The sequence below is a fragment of the Telopea speciosissima genome, chromosome 6 (assembly GCF_018873765.1).
Source record: "Telopea speciosissima isolate NSW1024214 ecotype Mountain lineage chromosome 6, Tspe_v1, whole genome shotgun sequence".
Lineage (NCBI taxonomy): Eukaryota > Viridiplantae > Streptophyta > Magnoliopsida > Proteales > Proteaceae > Telopea > Telopea speciosissima.
The window spans coordinates 60,537,122-60,559,846 of record NC_057921.1 but is presented as its reverse complement, the minus strand read 5'-3'; the positions used below and the strand labels follow the sequence as shown (position 1 = coordinate 60,559,846).

Sequence of the window (22,725 nt, the reverse complement as noted above, 5' to 3'; positions counted from 1 at the left end):
TTAAAAGTCCAATTCAATTAAATACTCTCATTGTATTGACATGCATCCCATGTATGTCTATGCATATGAACTAATATTCCAGATAATATTGTGCACTCTCAATCTAAATCTCCCCCCCCCCCCCCCCCACAAGGTTATTAAACTCAAAATCAAGATCCCAATCAGCTGGATCAGCGAGGAATCGACCATAATCTGACCTAACCCTAGATTCCATACATGGGTCGACTGGAATCGGTATCACCCCTAGTGACCTAAATTATAGCATTAAAAAAAAAAAAAAAAAAAAGTCCTCGAGGGTGCAAAATGAGAAATAAGGACACACTCTCTCCCATGCTTACAGGGGAGAAAGACTACAGACGGTTTGGTGAAGCTTATTGACCCAACCAGCAAGCTTGAAGGCAGCAGTGCAAGCGAGAAAGTTACCTTGGGCCTGCTATAATAAAACCCAGTCACATATTCTGTGAGTAGAACACAGCACAGAAGCATTTTCATAGTTCACTCATAGAACCCGAAAAGAGAGATGGTCAGTGCCACATAAAACCCACCAAACAGTGCCCTTTGAGACAGGGCTTCTGAAATAGTTCCTTCAGAGATCAGGCACAAATAAGAATATATCATCCAACCTCTGTGGCCCCTGGGTGTCTTGCACAACTCGGATAGTAAGGGTTGTATGGCAATGTTTCTATTATTTCTGTTAATTTGGAATACTTCTGTACCAAAAAAATGTTGAATAGTAAAAAACTGTAAAAAAATATATATTTCTGCTACTAAAAAAAGAACAAAAACATGTACGGAATGCATATCAACAGAAGTGTTTCTGCTCTTTGTACCAAATTACATAAAATGCCATCATACAGATATTTCCCAAGTGAGGATCTCGAGGTGATTGCTCTACACTTCACAGATGAGACTCTTATTCTGGGAGTAGGCTGAGGTTCATAAGGCTTGAAGAGTTAAAACTCAGTGTACATGCCATGAAAAGGTTCTTTGTAAAACAGGAGGTTGCTCCCAAACGAGACTCTTATTCTGGGAGTTGGGCTTAGGTTCATGAGGCTTGAAGAGGTCAAATTCATAGTTATACATGCCATCAAAGGTTCTTTGTAAGACAGGAGGTTTCCAGGAAACAATCACAGAGATAACTGTAAATTTCCAGTAGCAAACACAGACAAATAAACAAGCAAACTTATCTATGTTTGCACACAAAAAAAAAAAAAACAGAAGTTATCCTATGTTTTGATACTTTTGATTTTGATTGATATATTACAGGGGATGTTGGGAAGAGAAGAAACATGTTCATTATCAAGAAGTTGAGAGAGCGAGAGAGAGGTCCTCACCTTAGCTTCTTTTAGGAACTCTGTGGCGTTCTGCAGGGAAAAAAATCCAACCTCAGGTACAGAATCTTTAAGTAATAGTACATCTCAAACAAATTTTAGTCATTTACAAAAATTACATAGACATTCAATGACAAGAAACGTCCCAAGGATCTCCAAATTGACCCAGCAAAGCAATTACTTTGGAATCAAAAAGCTAGAAACACTTCAGAGCCAAGATCTTCTCTAGTTGCAGAAAACTTCGAGGAGTGGAAAATATGGAGCACAGCTAACATTGCTGGTACAGTGATGCTCACCAAGTAAAAACTGGTCTAACTCCTCTTTCGTAAATCCTGGCTCCCCTGATAGGTCCTGTCCGAGTGTCCGGGCAACTGCAGAAGGTTAACTAACATATAAAGGGAACAGAGATAAACATTTGTGGAGATTAAACTCATGGAGCCAACAATTCACAGTAGTGAAGGCAGCTGCCAGCACAATTTGCAGAGATACCTCTGCAGGAATATGTGGCTTTACAGGAGATGAAGATTCAACTTTCTTGCCCTTCACCCTCTCTCCCCTCTCACTAGTATTGATGCCCTGGTGAAATAGTAGGACCCAAGCTAAATACAAACAAATTATAAATTAGCAAAGATAAACTGCCAACTCTACCAATATCGAGCTTCAGATCTTTGCCCAGACCATGACACTGAAAAACAATAGATTCAAGATTTAATTTTGACCTATTATGGGTGGGAAATGATCTATATGTGAGCAACCTTAGAGAGAAGATTCTAAATAAACTGCCACTTCTGCTACTACCATGTGGATGGATTGCATGATTAATCAAGCTGTTCTATATGATTGGAAAGACAGGTGCAGGTCCTTTCCAGTCACTGGAGAGGACTGGTTAGACGAAACAGATAGGGGCCCCACAGTCTTCCAAATCAGTCCTCTCCAGGAAGCAGCTGGTTGATGAATATGAACTCTTGGCTTTATTTCTATTTTGCCCCCTGAAAACATTTACATTTAATAAGCCAATATGAGTTGTCACCCACATTTAAAAGCATATTTACCCTTGCCATTATATATGTATGCAGAAGCATTTACTGTAGACAAATGGTAAAAACAAATTTGAAACATAATGACTAACCTTGTGAATGATTGGTGTAGACTACTCAACCTAAAATAGTGTAGAAAGAATCACTGTTTTTCACCAAAAAGAAAGAAAAATGCTTTTGATTTCCAGAAGAATTTGTTTACATGATTAATTAATAAATAGAAAAGAAAATTTGACATTCAGTTTTTTATACAGCAGATGGCCTAGATTCCACGGTCTTTCTTGCTGCACATGAGTTGTGATATGAAACAAACTGTACAGCCACTCTATTATAAGGGCATCATATTGCATATTCAAGGGTGATATTCCCATGTAACTTTCGCTGGTCAGTTATCTAACAATCCTGCCTTCAACAAATCTGGATCCATACATGCAGTACTGATATCAACAGTCTGAACAAAATCAAGCCGCAGAGTGCATCGCCATCTAATTCAATCTGGCATAACAATGATGCTCCAATCCCATCTGCAGATTGGGGTATTTACAAGTCCTTGTGTGCCCAATATCTTTCTATGTACATCCGGCAAAACTGATATGGACATCAGTAGACACTATCATCTAATGTGCATATTTCACAATTTACATGATTGTAGCATTTTCATCTCATATCTGGTTGCCTGTTTAGGTGAAATCTTTTGCAGGGCCGCCAGAATACATTTGCGGTATGAAAAATCTTCTATGGTACCATCCATCCTAACCAAAATAAAGCAGCGTGACTGGCGATGCAACGAATGGTATCCAACCTATATTTATTAAGACGTTCATCAGTTGTGACAACAGAAGAAATGCATTTATTTTATTTTATGTTGAGTAAAGATATCATATAACTGCAAGCAATGAATGGTATCCAACCTATAATTAAATAACTAATAAGACACACTAATCAGTTGTGACAACACAAGAAATGTATGTATGTTATTTCATGTTGAGTACAGATATCATAACACTGCAACGGTACCTTGGGACTTTATATATATATAAAAACACTGCCACAGTATTTATACAATAGCAATTGTCTTGCCAAAGAAAATTGTTGGGACTTGATCGATAGGAAGCTTAAACCTAGATTGCAGAATTTTACAATCCAGTTACAAGTGGTAGATGGCAGAAATATAGATTTAGAAGAACTATTACTCTTGGACGAAATGGCAAAGGAATACCCAAAGACCAATATACAAAAGCTTTGCATAGGAATTCACAAAGAAACGATACACTTGGTTAAATTGCACAATGAGGGTCATATCCATACTCCCAAACAATATATAAGAACTTCAAAGCAATTCCCCCACTGTATACATTTGGTGAAAAATATATCTTCCAAAAAAAAAACGAATTACCTTTTTTTTGGATGAATAAATGATTAATGGGGTGAGAGAGGTTCAAAGATGGAAGATATTTCAATACCCCATTTCGCAACTTGGCATGATAGAAGAGATAGCAAAAAGTACCTGGCCAGCTTGGAAACTAAAGGAAACTCAAATGGTTTGTGGTTCAAACTTTTCAAAGTTCCTAAATCATGAGACTGGAAATTTCAATCACGTGAATAAATTCTAAGCAAGTTCAATGTAAACCAAGTAATCATGGGCAGACCCACATGATAATGCAAGTCCGAATTTCCTGAACACAGAGTGCAAATTCTAAATGAAGCATTTTTCTTGTTATTTTGGTTGGGGAGGGGGAGGTGATAAAATTAGGTTTTGTACTTGAGCAACCTTAATATAAACCAACTAATTATGGACACATCATGATCATGCAAATTCATTCCGTGGATAGAAAGAAAAGAATCTATAATTCTGCAATGTGCAACTTGCACCTGAAAACAATATATATATATTAAAATAATTTCTTTTTAACAAGAAAGTTTGACAGATTGTTATGTAAGGACTGTAAGGTTATACCTGGGGAGAGAGCCTCACCACTCAACATAGATTGGTGGTCCTGGATATGTGCTTCATTTCGCAGTTTCGTAAGAAAGGGGAGCCTATTTGCCTTAAGATAAAGTGGTGGACATTAAAACGAGATTCCTTGAATTCATTTATAGATAAAATGGTCAAACAAGTAAAGTAGGACCTTGAAGGCAACACTAACTCGATGTGGAACAAGATGACGGCTTGTATTAAGAAGGTTGCTAAGGAGTTACTAGGGGAATCGAAAGGTAAACGACATGCCCCTAGGGAGTCTTGGTGGTGGGATGATGAGGTCCAAGCAGCCATTAAGAATAAGAAAGCTAGTTTTAAGGCATGGCAAAGGACTAAGGAGGTAGAGGATTTAAAAAGGTATAAATCTATCAAAAATGAAGCTAAAGAGATTGTGGGGAATGCAAAGGCGAAGAAATATGATGATTTTTATAACAATCGGAACACCAAGGAAGGGGAAAAAGCTATCTATAGGATAGTTAAAGCAAGAGAAAGGATATGTAGAGATGTTGACCATGTTAGATGTATTAACAGTGAAGATGGTATAGTATTAACATAGGGAGAAGATATTATGAAGCGATGAAATGAGTAATCCACAGTCTCCTAAATGAAGACTTTTCCAATAATAATGCCCTAGACGGCGGTATTACTCATCGTGACACCACTTATCGTAGATGTATACGCAGAATTAGGCTTTAAAAAGGATGAAAGCAGGCAAGACTTCAGCACCTGATGGGGTCCCAATCGAAGTGTGGAAGAGCCTAGGATTTTGCGGGTTAGCCTGGCTAACCAAACTGTTTAACAAGACTTTGAGTACAAAGAAAATGCTAGACGAATGGAAGAGAAGCAATGTGGTCTTGATTTAAAAAAAATAAGGGTGATGTTTTTTTTTGGGGGAATAAAAAATGAATTACCAAAGCCCAGGGGGGGGATATACAACGGGGGAGAGGGGGGGGGGGACCCAAGACCCGACTAGGGGCGGGAATGAGAAAGCAAGAGAGCACTATCTAAAACCTAGGATACAACAATATGCCTGTTCTTTGGGATATCCAAAAAAGCTTTTTGGGGAACAAAAGAAAGCTTAGAGTAGACATCCCAAAAGATGGCTTTCCAAATCAAGTCAACAGAGCGAGAGTTGGAAGTCCACCTCCTCATGTTCCTCTCCATCCAAATGTGGTAGAGGGTAGCCCCAAACACGAGCTTGCCTACAGTGTCGCAGATAGTACAGCCAGGGAAAGTCATGATAAGCCAAAGCCATTCTCGAGCAAACGGAAGGTGTCTTCTACTGCGAGGCCAGATAAACGACAGGGCTTTTTTCCAGATGGTGGAGGTGAAGGGGGCAAGCAAAAAAAGGTGGTCAACTCTTCGGACCATTCCAACAGAAAATTGATGCAGATTCATCATCAAATAGCGCTTGTTTCATTGGGAATAAGTGTAGGGTTGGGATATATACATGTTGGGCCTTTGTTCCCAAGGGTTTTCTATATATTAGGCCACTTTAGTGGGCCTGAAATAGGGGTATATAGGTTGCATACGGGATTAGCCCAATACTTAGTTTTTATTTTGTGTTTTTAATTGAACCGGTTTAAATTGGTTGCATCCAATTGGTTCAATTGGTCTAATTTAAGTAAAGTGATCCTATTGGCTAAGAGGTTCTTATATCCTATTGGCTACTAGGGAATCTTCTTTATTTTAAGTAGTTTAAGTTGTTTTAAGTCATTAGGACTCTATTTTGAGTCTATTTGAGTTTCCTAGTCAGTTTAAGTTGCCTAATAGGTTAGGGATAAGGTTAGGCCATTCCTTTTTAGTGTCTAAGTCTATTTTTGAGTCTTCTATATAAGTTTGTAAGGGAGGTCAGCATTACACACGAATTTGATTAATGAAAAAGCTTTTGTTTGCTGCCATAGCTGCTGCTCTGCTCTGTTGAGTGAACCTTGTGAGTAATATCAAGGCTACCTTGTGGGTAATATCAAGGTGAAGGGATTGGTGGACTCCGATCGACTCCTTGCATCTTGTAGATCGGGAGGTCCTTCTTCTAGTTCTTCAAAGCTGCTACCATTGAAGATTTAATCTTTCAAGTAAGTAGTTTATTAATTCAGCATTTAACCTTCTTCTTCTAATCCTCTAACCTAAGCTCCATCTACTCCTATTATCACCCCTTCCATTAATCCATAGATCCATTAGAACCCTAAAACCCTAAATCCAATTCTGCCCTAAATTGCAGAATTTTGTAACTCATCCAAACCCTAACTTCTTTATACCAAAATAACCCCCTAGACCTGCCCATTAATACCCTATAAACCTCTTTCCTAAAATCTGCCCCTAAACCCTAGATCTTACAAACAGTCCATTTTCATAAGGCATCCTACCCAAAACCCTAGAATTCCAACCTCAACCAAATTTGATCCAACTTATACCATTAGACTCATAAAATTCTGCACATCATTACCAAATAAAACCCTAAGTCGAAACCCTAACCATAACCCTAATTCTGCCCTAATTAGCCTAAGCTGTCCCAATCGGCCAGCCTTGTTAAGAGATCCTATTACCCTGGTTCCTAGTGGGATTACTCCTACCTAGGACTACATTAAAAATACAGGAAGGGGGACTGGTATTTTTCGGAGAGTGAGGAAAGCTTGGGTAGGGAGGCAAAGGGTAAGGGTTCTCTACGCAAGGAAGCTATGGCGGGGGATGTGGCCCTTGAACCAGACTAGCTTGTGCCAAAGAACAGAGGGAGCTTGGTGCCTAACTAGGTTCCAGGCAGATCTAAAGCTAAAGAGGCCATTTGAGGAGGGAAGCCAAGTAACCTTGTCCGCATGAGCCGGGGGGGGGGGGGGGGAGGGAATTTCAGATAAGGGAAAGGGTGATGGGGATGGGAGGAGGGGAGGGAGACCACAAACCATTCGAGATTATGAAGGAAAGGGTGACCAACTTAGGAACGCCAGAGGAGTAAATAGCTCTTGAGCCAAAGAAGTTGTAGAGGATACCGAAGGGGTGCCAGGGGTCAAGCCAGAGGGAGATGGAGGACCCATCAACAATGGAAGAAGAAATGGCTCTAAGAGCCAAAGGGCGAAAGAGAAGGATTTTGCGCCAGACCCAGGAGGAGTCAGCTGGAATGGAGACAGTCCAAATGGAGTCATTCTTGAGGAGATGGGAGTAAACCCATTGGACCCAGATGGAGTCGTGCTTAGAGGAAATTTTCCAGATAAGCTTCAGGATCCCCGCAGCATTGGAGTCCCGGATCCGACGGATTCCCAAGCCTCCTTTGGATTTGGGGAGGCAGATAGATTTCCAGCTGACAGGGTGGAGGAATCTAGAGGTTTCCTTTCCTTTCCAAAGAAGGCACAGAAGATGGATTCCATAGCTTTGATGGTGGCTTTAGGAAGGGCAAAGATGCCGCACCAGTAGATGTAGGAAGATTGGAGAACTGATCTGATACATTCGAGTCTACCAGCATAAGATAGAAGTCTACCCTTTTAGAGTTGGAGACGCTTGCGAATGTTGTCAAGCATAGGGGTGCAATGATGGCTGGAGAGTCTAGCAGAGATAAGGGGAAGGCCTAGGTATTTCACTGGGAGGGAGCCCAAAGAAAAGCCCGTGAGGAGGAGGAGGTAGTCTCTGTCGGAGGAAGAGACACCAGAGAGGAAGAGTTTGGATTTTAGGAGGTTGATGCAGAAGCCAGAGAGACTTTCAAAGAGGTAAAGGGAGGACATGATAGCGGAGATGGAGGAGGGGGAAGCTCTGGAGAAGATCATACGATCGTCCGCAAAAGCCAGGTGGGTAAGATTGAGGCTCTTACATTTTGGGAGTGGGGAGATAAGGTGAAGGTCGGTTTTGGCTTAGATGCTTCTCGAGAGAACTTCTAGGGCCTAAGAGAAGAGAAAGGGGGAGAGAGGGCATCCCTGGCGAATTCCAACTTTGGAGTGGAAAAATCCAGCGGGGGAGCCATTAACTATAACCGAGAAGGAGGGGGAGGAGATATATGCCAAAATCCATCGGATGAAAGTGGGAGGAAAGCCCATTTCAGAGAGCACATTGCAAATGAAGTCCCATCTAAGGGAATCAAAAGCTTTGTGAAGGTCAATTTTCATGAGAGCAGCGGGGGAGTGGGATTTTCGGTCAAAGCCACGCACAATTTCAGAATAGAGGATAATGTTATCCGCAATGCTTTTGCCAACAATGAAGACAGATTGGTTGGGGCTGACCAGGGATGTGATGACAAGCTAGATTCTGTTAGCCAGGATCTTGGCAATGAACTTATAGAGGAGATTACATAGAGAAATAGGTCTGAAATCAGAGAGGGAGGAGGCACCATCTTTTTTAGGGATGAGGCAAAGAAAAGTCTAATTGACCTGGGCAAGCTGACTGGGGTTAAAGAAGAAGTTGCGGACGGCTTTGATGAGGTCACCCTTGATAGAGTCCCAACAGCTAAGAAAGAAACCCATGCTGAAACCATCATGGCCGGGGGCCTTGTTTGATTTGTGGGTCAGGATAGCCTTGGTAATCTCCTCATCCGAAGGGATAGAAAGGAGGGAGCTAACAAGGGAGGAGGGACAAATTTGTTAATGAGGCCAGAAGGGAGAGGAGAGGGAGGGGGGAGATGGGTGTTGAAAAGGGAGGAGAAGAAGGAAGCGGCCTCGGTCTTAATGTCATGGACAGAGGAAAGAGGGGATCCATCTCTACCAATGAGCAGGGTGATGGAATTAGAGCTTAACCTGGCTTTGAGAGATCGATGAAAGAAAGTCGATTAGAGTCACCCCGCTCTAGCCATTTAATCCGCGATTTTTGGCAGAGAAAGCTTTCTTCCAAGGAGGAAAGGGAGGAGAGCTCATCAGAAAGCTTTCTCTCTTCCTCAGCCAGAGAAATGTTGAGGGGATCCAACTACATGCGGGATTGCACGGAGGCAAGGTCCGAATGGCAGGAGGAGAGACGGGAAGGGATATTGCCAAAGGTGGTTGTGTTCTAGATTTTGAGGCTGGATTTGGTGATACGAAGCTTCTTGGTGAAAGCAATGAGAGGCAGGGAGGGGAAATGGACTGGGGAGCTCTAGGCTTTAAGAATGGTAGGGAGGTAAAAATGATGAGAGGTCCACATGTCGAAGAACTTGAAAGGTTTGGGACCGAAGGACGAATAAGGCTGGATGAGGCAGTGGCAAGGGTTGTGATCAGAAAGACCCTGGAGAAGGAAATTAGCATGGGAGTGGGGGAAGGAGGAGAGCCAAGCATCATTGATGAGGAATCAATCCAGTTTGCAAGCAATACGGTCATTTCCCCCCTACGGTTGTGCCAGGTGAGGGGGGTACCAGACCAGCGAAGATCATCCATACCAATGTCCTCAATACAATCAGTGAAGGCCTTGACGGATTGGAAGTCAGGGGGACGACCTCCAATTTTCTCAGATTGGAATCTAACAACGTTGAAGTCTCCACCTATCCCCCAGGGAAGAGAGCCAATTCCATCCTTGATGAGAGCCAACTCATCCCAAAGAGAGATGCGGTCAGCAACCTGGTTAAAGGCATAGACGATCGTGATGTAGAAGGAATGGGGGGAGTTGGGGAGAGATAGGAGGTGAATAAGCTGAGAGGAGGAGTGGGAGATGGAGATGTTAACTTTGGTAGGGTCCCAAAGGATCCAAATACGGCCATTTGTAGAATGGTTGTAATTGGAGATAAAGGACCAAGAAGGGGCAATGGATGCCGCAATGCGAGAAGCATTTTTGGGCATCACACGGGTCTCAAGGAGAGCACAGAATGATGAATGAGAAGATTTGATGAGGTCTCTGATGTCTTGGTGCTTGGCCAGAGAGTTAAGACCCCTGACATTTCAAAAAAACCAGGCAGACATAGCAACTAAAGGGGGGGGGGGGCACCGAAGTTCTAAGGGGAACACTCTTGTATCTCCTACGAAAGTAAGCTAGGGTGGGGCGATGGCGGGCCATAACGGTAGCTGCAAGGGAGCTAACCGAGCCACAAGGGGAATAAGGGTGATATTCAAAGCTGTAGTAACTATAGAGGCATAAAGCTAATGAGCCATATAATGAAGTTATGAGAGAGGGTTATAAAAAACCCCCTGAGAAAGGAAACTACAATTTCGGAGAACCAATTTGGCTTCATGCCAGGTAGATCCACGATGAAAGCTATATTCTTACTTAGGAAACTCATGGAAACGTATAGAGAGGGAAAAAAGGATCTCCATATAGTCTTTATTGACCTACAAAAAGCCTACAATAGAGTCCTTAGAGAGCTAATCTAGCACATGCTAGAGAAGAGAAGGCTACCATGCAAATACATAGACATAATTAAAGATATGTATGATGGCATTGTAACTATCGTAAGAACTGTGGGGGGTCAAGGTAGTAAGTTCCCAATTACGCTTGGTCTACATCAAGGATCAACCTTAATTCCTTATTTGTTTTTGCTTATCATGAATGAGTTAAGTAAAGATATACGAGATGAGATCCTCTGGTGTATGCTTATAGCTGATGATATTGTGTTGGTGGATAAGACAAAAGAAGGGATTATCGCCAAGTTGGAGTTATAAAGATCTACCTTGGAATTAAAAGGTCTTAAGATAAGTATAACAAAGACAAAGTACATAGTGTGTGCAACTTTAGACACACTATGATTGTTGATAAGGTCGTCAGTATTGATGATAAAGAGATACCTCAAAGTGATTATTTTAGATATCTTGGCTCTATTGTAAACAAAAAAGGCAATGTAGAAGATGTTGCCCAAAGAATTAAAATAGGATTGATGAAGTGGAGAGGTGCAATCGGCATACTATGTGATCGACGTATTCCTTTAAAACTCAAAGGAAAATTTTATAGATGTAGAAACCGCTTCTTCTAAAAGGCCGACCTTGTAGGAAATGGAGGAAACAATATGTATATCATACAGGAGCTCTAACACGGTGGACTATCCAAAGGGGGACATAGGTGGATAAATAATTTTTTAACACCTGCCCACTCCCAGGGGGACTCGATACCGTGACCTCTGCCTACTCTGATACCATGTAGAAACCGCTTCCTCTAAAAGGCCGACCTTGTAGGAAAGGGAGGAAACAATATGTATGTCATACAGAAGCTCTAATACGGTGGACTATCCAAAGGGGGACACGGGTGGATAAATAATTTTTTAACAATAGGACTACAATGCGACCATTCATGATGTATGGTGCCGAATGTTGGGCAGTTAAGAAGCAGCATGTGGATAAACTAAGTGTGGTAGAGATGAGGATGTTGAGATGAATGCATCATGTGTGGCAAGACTTAAGGTTTAAAGTATCAGTATCGGGTATCGAATCGGTCGAAAAATTTTAAGAGATGTATTGGAGATAAGTATCGAACACTATAGATACACATGGAAATGGTGAAGATACAAATGGAAATACACTTTTGGAAGAAAAAACAATATAAATAAGCACTATATAACAAGTATCATGCATATATTGATGCAGGGCCATCAGCAGCCCAGACCTCCTTGGCCCCCTGATTGAGCCTGCAGCCCAGGAGAACCAGACCAAGCCCTGGCCTTGCATGGTCTGGCTAAGCCTAGCCTGAGTGCAATTTTTGTAATGGCCAATGTGTGGCCCAATTTTATTTAGTCTCTTATTTTTATGTCTTTTCATATATCTAGGTAGTTTACTTTTCCTAGTTTCTAAATAAGTGTCTTTTCATATTACTAGGTAGATTTATTATTTGTAGTTCTTATGTATGGGAATTAGTTTCTAGATTTTTGGGGGATTGTTTCTATGTATGAGGGGTTGTTCCTAGGTATTGGAATTCCAAAAGTCCATTTATTAAGATTCATGTAACTAAAGGTTCAACTGAACCTTTTCCTCCCCTATATAATGAAATCGTGGGAGCCTCTTTAGGTAACCAGAATTGAAAAAAAAATAACTCTTCTCTGAAGAATTACATCGTATGGAACTCAAGTGGGCTATGGATCTCAGCAACTACATCCAAAAGTGGATCTCTTTTGGTGGACCTAGGTGGACTCCTACGGTGGGCTCTAGTGGATCTCTAGCAGCCAAAGTTATCTTTAAATTTCTATTTATCTTACCTTCAACTTCAACCATCATCCTTATCATACCCATGGTGCAAAATTTCGCGATATATCGCGAAATTTCGGTAATTTCGGTAGGGCCGAGACAAGATGGGCTTCCAAAATGAAAAAAGTTCAAATTTCGGCGAAATTTCGTAGAAATACTGTGTATTGAGCAGTATATTTCGGTAAATTTCGTAGAAATACTTTGTGTATTGAGTATTGAACTATTGACTATTATGAAGTTTATGAGTTATGACTTATGCGCTTATGAGTTATGACTTTATGAGTTTAAACTTTAAACTAAAGGCTACATTTGACTTTATTTTTGTTTCATTAGTTTGTTAAAATTTCTTATTATGTCTTTTAGTACTTAAACAATATGTATTTAACTATTTTATACAATAGAGTCTGACCGTATATAGTCAATCAAGCGTGCAAACCCAAAACACCACTTTGAGTTCATTTTTTTTGCAATATGAAGGTTTAAATGTGTTTATTTAGCTTAAATAAGGGTGTCCATGAAGTATCAGGCCTAGATATGACCAAATACCCACCGAGATGGACTCCCAAAATATTGCAGAAAAACTGCAATATTTAGGCGAAATTTCACCAAATTTCGGATATTTCGGATATCTCAGTAGGCCCGAGATACTGATATATCGCGAGATATAGTACTATGATCATACCCACCACCAATCTCAACTTCATCACAATGCTTTCATTTTCCCTTTCATTTGCAGCCTTCATCTTCATAAATCCCTCCAATAGTGGCCTTTTCTTTACTTTCCATTAAACCAGATCTCGACCCTTGTAGCAGCCAATTCTTTGACTACACCATATACATAAAAATGGAGAATAATGTATAACCAAACAAGTGCATTAAATTGAAATTGTTGTAAAAGATGAAGTTTTTTACATGTTGTAATAGTCTATAGCAATGAAGAGTATTGAATGATGCAAAGGATGATGTTGTAGCACTCATTGATTTGTTTTGAGTCCAAAAGTGTGAAAAACTAATATTAAATGCAAGATTTTTTACTCTTGGTTGAAAATAATTTATAACCAAACAAGTGCATTAAATTGAAATTGTTATGAAAGATGAAGTTTCTTACATGTTGAAATAGTCTATAGCAATGAAGAGTTTTGAATGATGCTTCTGGTTAATAAGCAGAAGAGTTGCTTTGTGTTGGGTGACAAGGTCTCAGGGGCTAGGGCTTGTATGGTGGGAGCAGTTACTGGTTTCACAAGGCGGTACCTTCCACTTACCTATTTGGCGGCTCCTCTCCACACGGGACGGCTGAAAATCTGTTTCTTTGATGACTTGGTTGGCAAGACAAGGAACAGGGTGGCGGGGTGGAAGGGTAAGTTGTTGTTGTTGTCTGGGGGTCATGTTATCCTGTTGAGACACGTTTTGGCTTCAATCCCTATCCATGTGCTTACCACTTTGGAGCCTCCTAAGGCTGTCGTATGTCGGATCTATGGAATTTTGGCTGATTTCCTCTGGGGCAGGTCGGAGTGGGGCAAGCGTAGGCATTGGGTGAGTTGGTGAAAGGTTTGTAGGCCTCTGGAGGAGGGGGGTTTGGGGGTTAGGCTGTCGGAGGAGGTTGGCCTCTCTCTTATTAGACTAAAAGGCCTCTGGAGAGTCATGTCTGATCGCTCCCTTTGGAGTGATTTTTTCAAGGCAAAGTTGCTGAAAAACTGCCATCTTGCTTTGGCGTTGTCTAATGGTGTGGGCTCTAAATCTTGGCGAAATGCTTTGGCATGTAAGGAGGTTATTGGCACAGGTGATGTTCTCTTCTGGCTGGATGATTGGTCAGGGATGGGACCGTTAATTGATTATATGGACAATGACCTACGGCTGATACTGCTCTCTGTGTTAAGGATGTGTTGGGGGTGAACGGCTCATGGAACCAGAATATTTTACTCCAAATTGACTCTAATGGAGTAAGGCAGGGTATTCTTGCGGGTAACTTTACTCTTTCTCCCAATGTGGACCGGCTGGTTTGGACCCCCTCTAGCGATGGTCGGTTCTCAATGAAGTCCGTTTGGAATGCGGTGAGGTGTTGCTCACCAGTAGTTCCCTATGCCAGATGGATTTGGAATCAAACTTTGCCAACAAAGATTGCTTTCTTCACTTGGCAACTCTTTAATGGGTTCATTCCTACGAATGATTCCTAGATGGCAGTTGGTATCCCTCTGGTGTCTAAGTGCAACTGTTGTGGGAGGCCAAGGAGTGAATACACAAATCATTGCCTTGTGTCTGGTGGGACGGCTGCCAAGGTGTGGAGTTTCTTTTCAGGGATTTTTTATGTAGCGGTTGTCCATGCCCAGGATCAGAAGCCGCCTATTGCTTTGGCATGAGTCAGCAAGCTGCAAGAATCTCAATGACTTCATTGCACGGTTCTTGCCTTCTTTGATAGTTTGGGAACTTTGGAAGGAGAGATGCAACAGAAGGCATGGGGAGAGGATGCGTTCGGCAGTAAGTATCATTGAGAGCATTAAGGTTTGGGTGAACTGCCTACCATTGCCGCCCAAGCTTGGCAATGCTTCCTCGGTTAGAGGTGGGCAGATTCTTCGTGCTCTTGGGATCTCGGCCCCCCCCCCTCCTAGGTCGTATCGTCCCCTTCCTGTTTTTTGGTGCCCGCATTTTGTGTCGGTTAAATTGAATGTGGATGGTGCGTGTAGAGGGAACCCAGGTCTCGGTGGAGGGGGTGGAGTTATAAGGGACAAGGAGGGTTTGGTTTTGGCGGCCTTCGCTAACTTCTACGGTGCCTGCACGAACTCTATTGCTGAGCTTCGTGCGTTGAGAGATGGCTTAAAGTTATGCTGTGACTTAGGCCTATCCGAGGTTGTGGTTAACTCTGATTCAGTCACCACCGTGAACATGGTTGGGCTAAAGAGATGTAATCTATGGAGGGGCTGGTACTGGTTCCAGGAAGCACTGGAGTTGATTGGGTTGGTCAGCTCTTGTATTTCTTTTGCTTTTAGGGAGAGTAATAGGGCTGCCGATTGGCTAGCTAACCACGCCTGCGATATAGGAGCTTCCACCACTTTTAAGCAGGACAATTAGGTGAATTCCAACGTATCATTGGGAGGAGAGGGCTGGTTTGCCAGTTCTCAGATTGTAACTCCCAGGTTCGTGTGTTTATACCTTGCTTTTTGGGCTAGGGGTAAGGTGGCATGTCCCCCCCTTATATTCATTCATTCTTTTTGGAAATCAATAAAATCCTAGGGGCTGGCCCAGGTCCCAATTAATATTCAGGTTTTTTTAAAAAAAAGAAGAAAATAAAAAATAGTATTGAATGATGCAAAGGATGATGTTGTAGCACTCATTGATTCGTTTTGAGTCCAAAAGTGTGAAAAACCAAGATTAAATGCAAGATTTTTTACTCTTGGTTGAGAGTTTTCCTTCATTTTCCAATTAGAATAGGAGCTATATCGAGTCTGTGAGTGAAAAGAGCTTTTTTATGAAATGTATCAATGGCATCGGTATGTATCGAGCCATATCGATACGTATTAATGCACCCACAAAACCCTTTACCGGACGTATCGATGGTATCGATATGTATCGATCATATCGTATCAGCTCATATCGGCCGATACATTTCACTGCAATCTGAGACAATCCTTTAAAATAAAAGATTGGTATGAATTGTATCGGTACCAACCGATACTGATACATATCAGCCGATACGATACGTAGTGATACTTTAAACCATGGCAAGACTAGGAAAGATAAAGTAAGGAATGACCATATTGGAGCAGAGGAGGGAGTTGCCTCTATACATGAGAAGCTATGGGAGAGTCGTTTGAGGTGGCATGGTCATGTTCAATGGAGGCCTTGGGATGCATAAGTATGGAGGAGTGATTTGATTCAGATTGATGGATCTAAAAGAGCTAGAGGCAGGCCTAAAATTACCCATGGAGAAGTTTTAAAGAAAGGTGTAAATATTAGAGAAATAAAAGAATGGAAAGAAAGAAGAAGAAGGAGAAGAGAAGGGAAGGGAATGAGGGAAAAGCTGGACTCTCAAAATGAGAGAGGCCAGAAATCATCCATTTATATATATATATTAATACACAATAACAACAACAACATCAGCAGCCTTTTCCCAACCAAATGGGATCGGCTACATTGATCCCCTATCAAAGATAAAATGTTAAAAAGTACTGAGAAGAAAAGAGCACAACAACATTGGCAGAAGCTCAGTAAAAACCCACTTAAAAGGGGTCGACTACATGGATCTTAGCCCTCCATCATCTCTATTCGAGGCCATACTTGAGTCAAGGCCCAAAATAAGCATGCCTTTTGTTAGAAGTATGCTTTGGAGGGTAAAAGGGGAAAAGACCCTCTCGGAATTAGTGTCAGACTGTTTGGCGCTAATACCGAGAGGGCTTCCCCTCCTCTCTTTTTTGTGCCTGTTTTACCCCCGTATGTATATATATATATATGTTTCATACTTCTGCAATGTGTAACTCGCACCTGAAAACAAGATGTCAATTTCTATCGAATGGAAAATTCACACAATTGACATCACATCATTCTCTTTCCAGTTGTTCGCTTTTAAATTACCTTGATGTCTTGAAGTCCAGATCCCATCTTTTGATCTCTGTGAGGGTGGAAAAACAAAGCCGTCAACAATATGGATTTGTCTCCTTCATTTAAGTACTCATCAATCTTGTACCTACATGTAACAGTTTTATAGCAGGTTACGGCAAGAAGCAAGTAAGATAACGGGGAATCCCTCTGTTAATGTAGTACTTAGCTACAACCAGAACACACTACACGGAGAAGGAAATATAAGCGATTATCATAAAATTAATATCAGGTATGCAACTTATACAATCATGTCTACATATGTAGGACCAATGCATATGATATTTGTCAGTTTTATATATCATGATGAAGCAGCATTTGGTATAGTTTTCATTTTTAAGTAGGGGCCTGAAATGGTTCGATCCAAAATAGTGGTTGGTATAATTTAAGTTTGTTTTTTCATTTAAAAGAAAATTATAATCTTAGAATGGCCAAAATGAAAAATATGCTTAGACCCATGTTTTTCATTCTGAAAATTCAATTTGGAAAACACAAAGATGGGTTTCAATGGAGGAGAGGGATTTGAGTGTCAGGAGGATCAAGGAAGTGGCTTTGAGAGAGAGAGAGAGAGAAAAATAGACGAAGATGAGTTTGGATCTACTCTGTCAGGCAGTGAGGCACTACATATTTTCCGTTCCCCTCTTCCCTACCATTACTGAAAAATGTTCACATCACTCCATATCTGACGGGGCACTGTTGTGGTGCCCACTTTCTGTACCTTTGCAGCTGTGGTCCTCTCAGTCTCAGTTCTCCATGGTCATGCTTCAATCGACTGGACAATGCTCAAAACTGTCTGTAACCAGTGGTGGACCTGCTACAATATTAACCTGTTCGCTATTCCCTTCATTCTCCTTCTCCAACTTAGTCTCAGTACCCCACAGTGGTGTCAACTTCAATCAACAGCTTCAGTCACATCCATTCTCTTTCTCACGACAGGATTGTGAGTTTCATTTGAAACCAGAACTTGAATTCAGACAAGATTCATTGAATGACATCGAGGACATTATCACTAACTTGTTGCAACAATACATTGAGAATGAATGATTCTGGTAATGATAATGATGATCAGATTGAACTGGATGTTGCAGATAGGACAGAACGATAAATCTAAGGCAAGTAGGTAACCCCTTTCATGCCAAATGAGCATGTCCTTTTCTTCATATAAAATGTCCTACAATGGAGTTAGCATTGTCCATGCAAATAGAAAAAAAATCCAATTTTGAAATCATGCCCGAAGATGAAGTCATCAATTGCTCATGGGTTGGGAGAAATCCAAAGGAACTAGAATGGTATGTCATGAAATGTAATTTGTATTTATTTGTTCATCAATGATCAGGAAAACCCAAAAATAAGCACCCTTCCTCCATAAACATAAAAAATTAGGAAATACAGTAGCGTTTAACCACTTTTACAAAAGCTTTGGTCCAACCAAACCTCCTTTTCCCTCTCCAGTGAGGCCTTGACTATCTAACTATCAAGCGTACACCAATCTCATGTGGCACAATTCCATTTCAGAAACTGGAGACCACAGAGTTAACATTTCAAGTTGGACACTCTGTCCGTACAAGTTCATTATGTACGTTATAAGATGTCAGGAGCTGTGGATAAAGAAGACATTTTCCAATTAGGTTGCCACATTCTCATGTCCTCATGTGCTAATCGTTTATTCCCCTCTTCCTTTTTTATAGTCTTTTAAATCTGGTCAAATTTTCTATTTTCAATCTCAAATCTCTTATAGAGGTTTTTCCTTTTCTTTTCCTTTTCTTTTTGAAACTTTTTTTTAAAGAAACTAAGGTCATTACATTGTTCAAAACTTACATTAGTCTTATACATTATTTAGGGATATCTTCGATGACATTACTTACTCTATAGATCCAATCATTAAATTGAAGTGTATATGACCAAATATAAAGAAACAAGTTATTCAAAGAGACAAACCTCACTAGCATCATGAATAACAAGAGATACAAAAGAGAATAAAAAGTGAAACATCAACTTACTTTTTATGTAAAATGTTCTTCAATGAAATGTTCATCCTCAAAATATCATCTGCCGAATAGAAATTCCTTAAAACTGAATCTAGTATGCATTCCAAACTTTTATTTCCTTTATGTGGAGGATTATCACTTCTAGACAATGATGGAGAATCCCATTTCTTGCAAATACTTTTATGATCTTTGAGTGTTTGAAAAAGTTTAAGTTGACTAGAGCTCAGTTCGGTAATTTTGTGATCACGAGATACCCTGTTCTCCGTATTCTCCCACTGAGATTTGACTTGGCGGCACAAGATGTCATAGATATTCTGAGGCTTATCAAGTTTATGTCCCTGCTTATGCGTTGAAAGAGAAAAGAGTTAGACCATGAAAAGATAAATGACTCAACCAGTAAGTTATAGAAATAAGAGATCAAACATTGCAAATTGACACTGCAAACAAGCAATTACAGAATGTTGCTAAAGCCAATACCACCAAAGCACATCAAGTTATTAAATAAATAAAAAACTATTACAAAGAGATTAAAAAGTGAGAAGGAAGGCCCCAAGAAAGAGCCACCATACAATATGAGACCCACATCCAAACTGTGAAAAAATCACCAAACACAACCAGCACCTTAGGTGATTGTAAGAGTTAACACATTCATTCTTCAAAAGAATCCAGAGCTCCTCTGTTGCTTGGTGTGATAGTGAAAGCTCAATGTGCTAGCTTGAGTCAGAGAGCAGCAGCTTCGTGCAAAAAATGCTGAAGGTTAGGATCAACTCCAATCTACCCCTCCCAGGACCCAGTGAAAGTGGGAGTTTTATCACGTTATGGGCCTTTTTTGACCCCATAAACAACCTGACAGCTTGGTTTGACATTGTTTCATGGGCCCTGCTGTACATTTCTCCTTGCATGGTCCAGCTAATAGTTGCTGAACCAATTTTTCAACACCTCTCACTTAGTCTCCAAAAGCATTTGTTCTCCAGTAATGGAGGAGATAATGGATTTTATGCAGTGGGACCAAGGATAAGAATATCACCACATGAGTCAATTCAGTAAGTAAAAGTTGTTAGACTTCATTCACAAAAGGAATACCACATGACAGATGGGTTTACCATTTTCTATATTAGGCAGCAACTGTCCTTTGAAAACCAGATGATCATGCTATAATATAATAAGGTACATGCAGTTATAGTGATATACAAAGTTCCTAACAGTAGTAAATCATTTGTTTATTAATTATTGACTGGTGCAAAGTTTTTAACTTTCCGTAATTACGATTAGCAATTGCCTAATTAGTTTTAGCTAAATTAGGGTTTATTTCTGTATTGTGCCATATGTTAGTGAGTTATTTTGTTCAGGAAGTTTTAGGTCAAAATGGACTTAGTTACGAAAGAGTGAATTATTTGTGTACTTTTAGGTAGTATATAGGGGAAATCCATCAATGAGAGTGTAGACTTGATGGAAATAATTTCAGTTCAGAGTTTATTTTCTGCCCAGATTTTCCTTGATAATGACTAACAATGTGATGGTAATCGACGAGTAGAAATTGATGAGACTCAAACCATCGAGTTGTCTCATCTCCAGTTGCCTTTCAGAACTTATAGCAACCCAATTAGCATTTTTAGAGGTCTGTCTTGTGCCATTTCATTAACCAAAGCAATGGTACTCTGTCTTGTGCCATTTCATTAACAAAAGCAACGGCATTTACCTCTCCAGAATATAAAATATCAAAATGTCCACCGGTTCCGATTGGAACCTTCTTTCCCCAAGCCAGTGCATCCAAAGTCCCCAATATATCATCCCTAGCCCCTTCTTTTGCAGCCTTGATGAAGCAAGCACCAGGATCCTGCAACAAGTTCCACCAAGAAAAAAAAATGAAATTAGTGGGCTACAAGTGGAAATTGCTCTAATATAAGAAAGCAAAATGCAATAAAACTTCACAAGAAACGTTTATGGGGACTAACAGAAAAGCATGCGTGCATAACAGGGGATGAGATGGATGTCAAATGCCTCTGCTTCTTCATCCCAGGTGCACTCAATCCAAGAAACTGTCCAGTAAATGAAAGAGAATTTGCAATAAGAAGCAAATGTTCCGGAAGTACAGTCTTCCCAACATCAGATAATGCAGATCTCAAACTCTGCAATTCAAACAACAGAATAAAGGTTATAAATCTTGCGATGTTTGCCAAGCAAAACTTATATGACAGTGAAAGAAATTATAACAAAAAAACTCACTGTTATGAAATATTCCAATGCAGAATCTATGCCATGGGTACAACATATGTCATAAATATTGTCTGGGTGACTGCGTTCCCAATCAATCAAATCCATTATTGGAAGACATGCATCCTGAAGAATACTCCATATTTGTGCTTTCTTGCCACTTTCTGACATTGAAATCCTTAGATAAAGTTCACCAAAAGAACCTTTATCGGACTTCGATGCCTTGGGCAGATTACTCCACATAATATCGACGTTCTTGAACTCCAAAAATCCTAAACACAAGAGGCATCACCACATAATGAATAAAACGGTATCAATAAAATTTTATGCAGCATATACTTTGCAATTTTAAAAACTGAATTTTTGTGTGGGGCATAGTACAAGGATTTGCTAGATTTCGCCGTAATCTAGGTTTAATTTTTTTCCGGTTTCAACAGGTACCGAAACGAAACCACATGCGATATACAAAGTTTCGGTCGAAATTTCATTCGCCTAAGTTTCGATTGAAACGTTACAAAAGCTATGTTATAAATACATAGTTTCAAATCAAATGGGTTGAAATTTTCAACACATTTCATCAGTCTTGCCTAGTTTCGACAGAATACCTCCAAAACTCTTATGTTCTTGCTCTTTTGGTCCAATCTCTCCCATACAATCTTGGAACTAGTGCTTGCAGTAGAGGAATGCAGTGCAAGAGACGATTTGCTGCCCAACAACAAGATTTATGCAATATCCAAAGTTGGAGGTAATTCACTTTTCCCCAAAACTAACTTTTGCAAAAAAAAAAAAAAGGATCAATAATTGGTTGTTGGCATGCAATTTTTTATAGGTTAAATATTGTAGCCCACAATCTATGACTTCACTGAGCCGAATTTTATTTTCTGTTTTTAAATTATTTTTTTAATTTTCCAAATAAAAATGATTTTCTTGCAACAAAATTTGAAAAACAAAAAAGGATTAATACTTAGTGTTTGAAGGTCTTTTTAAATGTGTTGGAAACTGTTGGCCGATCTATGGCCTCACAGAGTCGTTTTTTTTCTGTCCGAAAATTAATTATTTTAATTTCTGTAATTTTTAATTTATTTCAAAAACTACATAAACTTCAGAAAAATAGGGGGAAAATTCTGTTGTGGTTAGAAAATTATTCAAATTTGATTCACGTATTGTTTCTGTACTTCAAACTGAAAATGATGATTCATGTCTCATTCCATTATTCTTTTGATGAATTATGGTCTTATTATTTCTAAAAAAATATAAGAGTTAGGGGGAAAATAGGAAATAGCTATGTGACTGTTTTACGATTTTGAAATGACGTAGAATAGCTAATAATGCATGTATTTTTTAATGTAATAGTGTAAAAATTAAGAAGATTGCTGCACAATGACTGAGGGTGGAGGTGGAGATATAGCACAGAGGCACGGAGATCCTATAAGAAACGATAAGAAAAAGTCACGGTGTAGGTATTGTCAGAAGGTGCTAAATTCTGGAGGGACCACTATACCGAAGTGGCAGTTGGCTGGTGGCTCCAGGAATGTGGCCAAA

At 40.1% G+C, this 22,725-nt stretch overlaps 1 protein-coding gene across 1 annotated transcript in view; it reads right to left on the bottom strand.

Annotated features, from left to right (window-relative positions):
* Window positions 1–2,810: 2,810 nt before the first annotated feature.
* Window positions 2,811–22,725, bottom strand: part of LOC122666222 (DNA-directed RNA polymerase IV subunit 1) — a 59,723-nt gene continuing 39,808 nt past the window's right edge. Inside the window, exons 13-18 of the mRNA XM_043862373.1 lie at window positions 21,196–21,455; window positions 20,925–21,098; window positions 20,669–20,806; window positions 18,982–19,307; window positions 16,958–17,069; window positions 2,811–3,170 (exon numbers count right to left, since the gene is read on the bottom strand). Of these exons, the coding sequence (XP_043718308.1) occupies window positions 3,000–3,170; window positions 16,958–17,069; window positions 18,982–19,307; window positions 20,669–20,806; window positions 20,925–21,098; window positions 21,196–21,455 (1,181 nt within the window). The 3' untranslated portion in view covers window positions 2,811–2,999. The remainder of the gene's footprint in view (window positions 3,171–16,957; window positions 17,070–18,981; window positions 19,308–20,668; window positions 20,807–20,924; window positions 21,099–21,195; window positions 21,456–22,725) is intronic.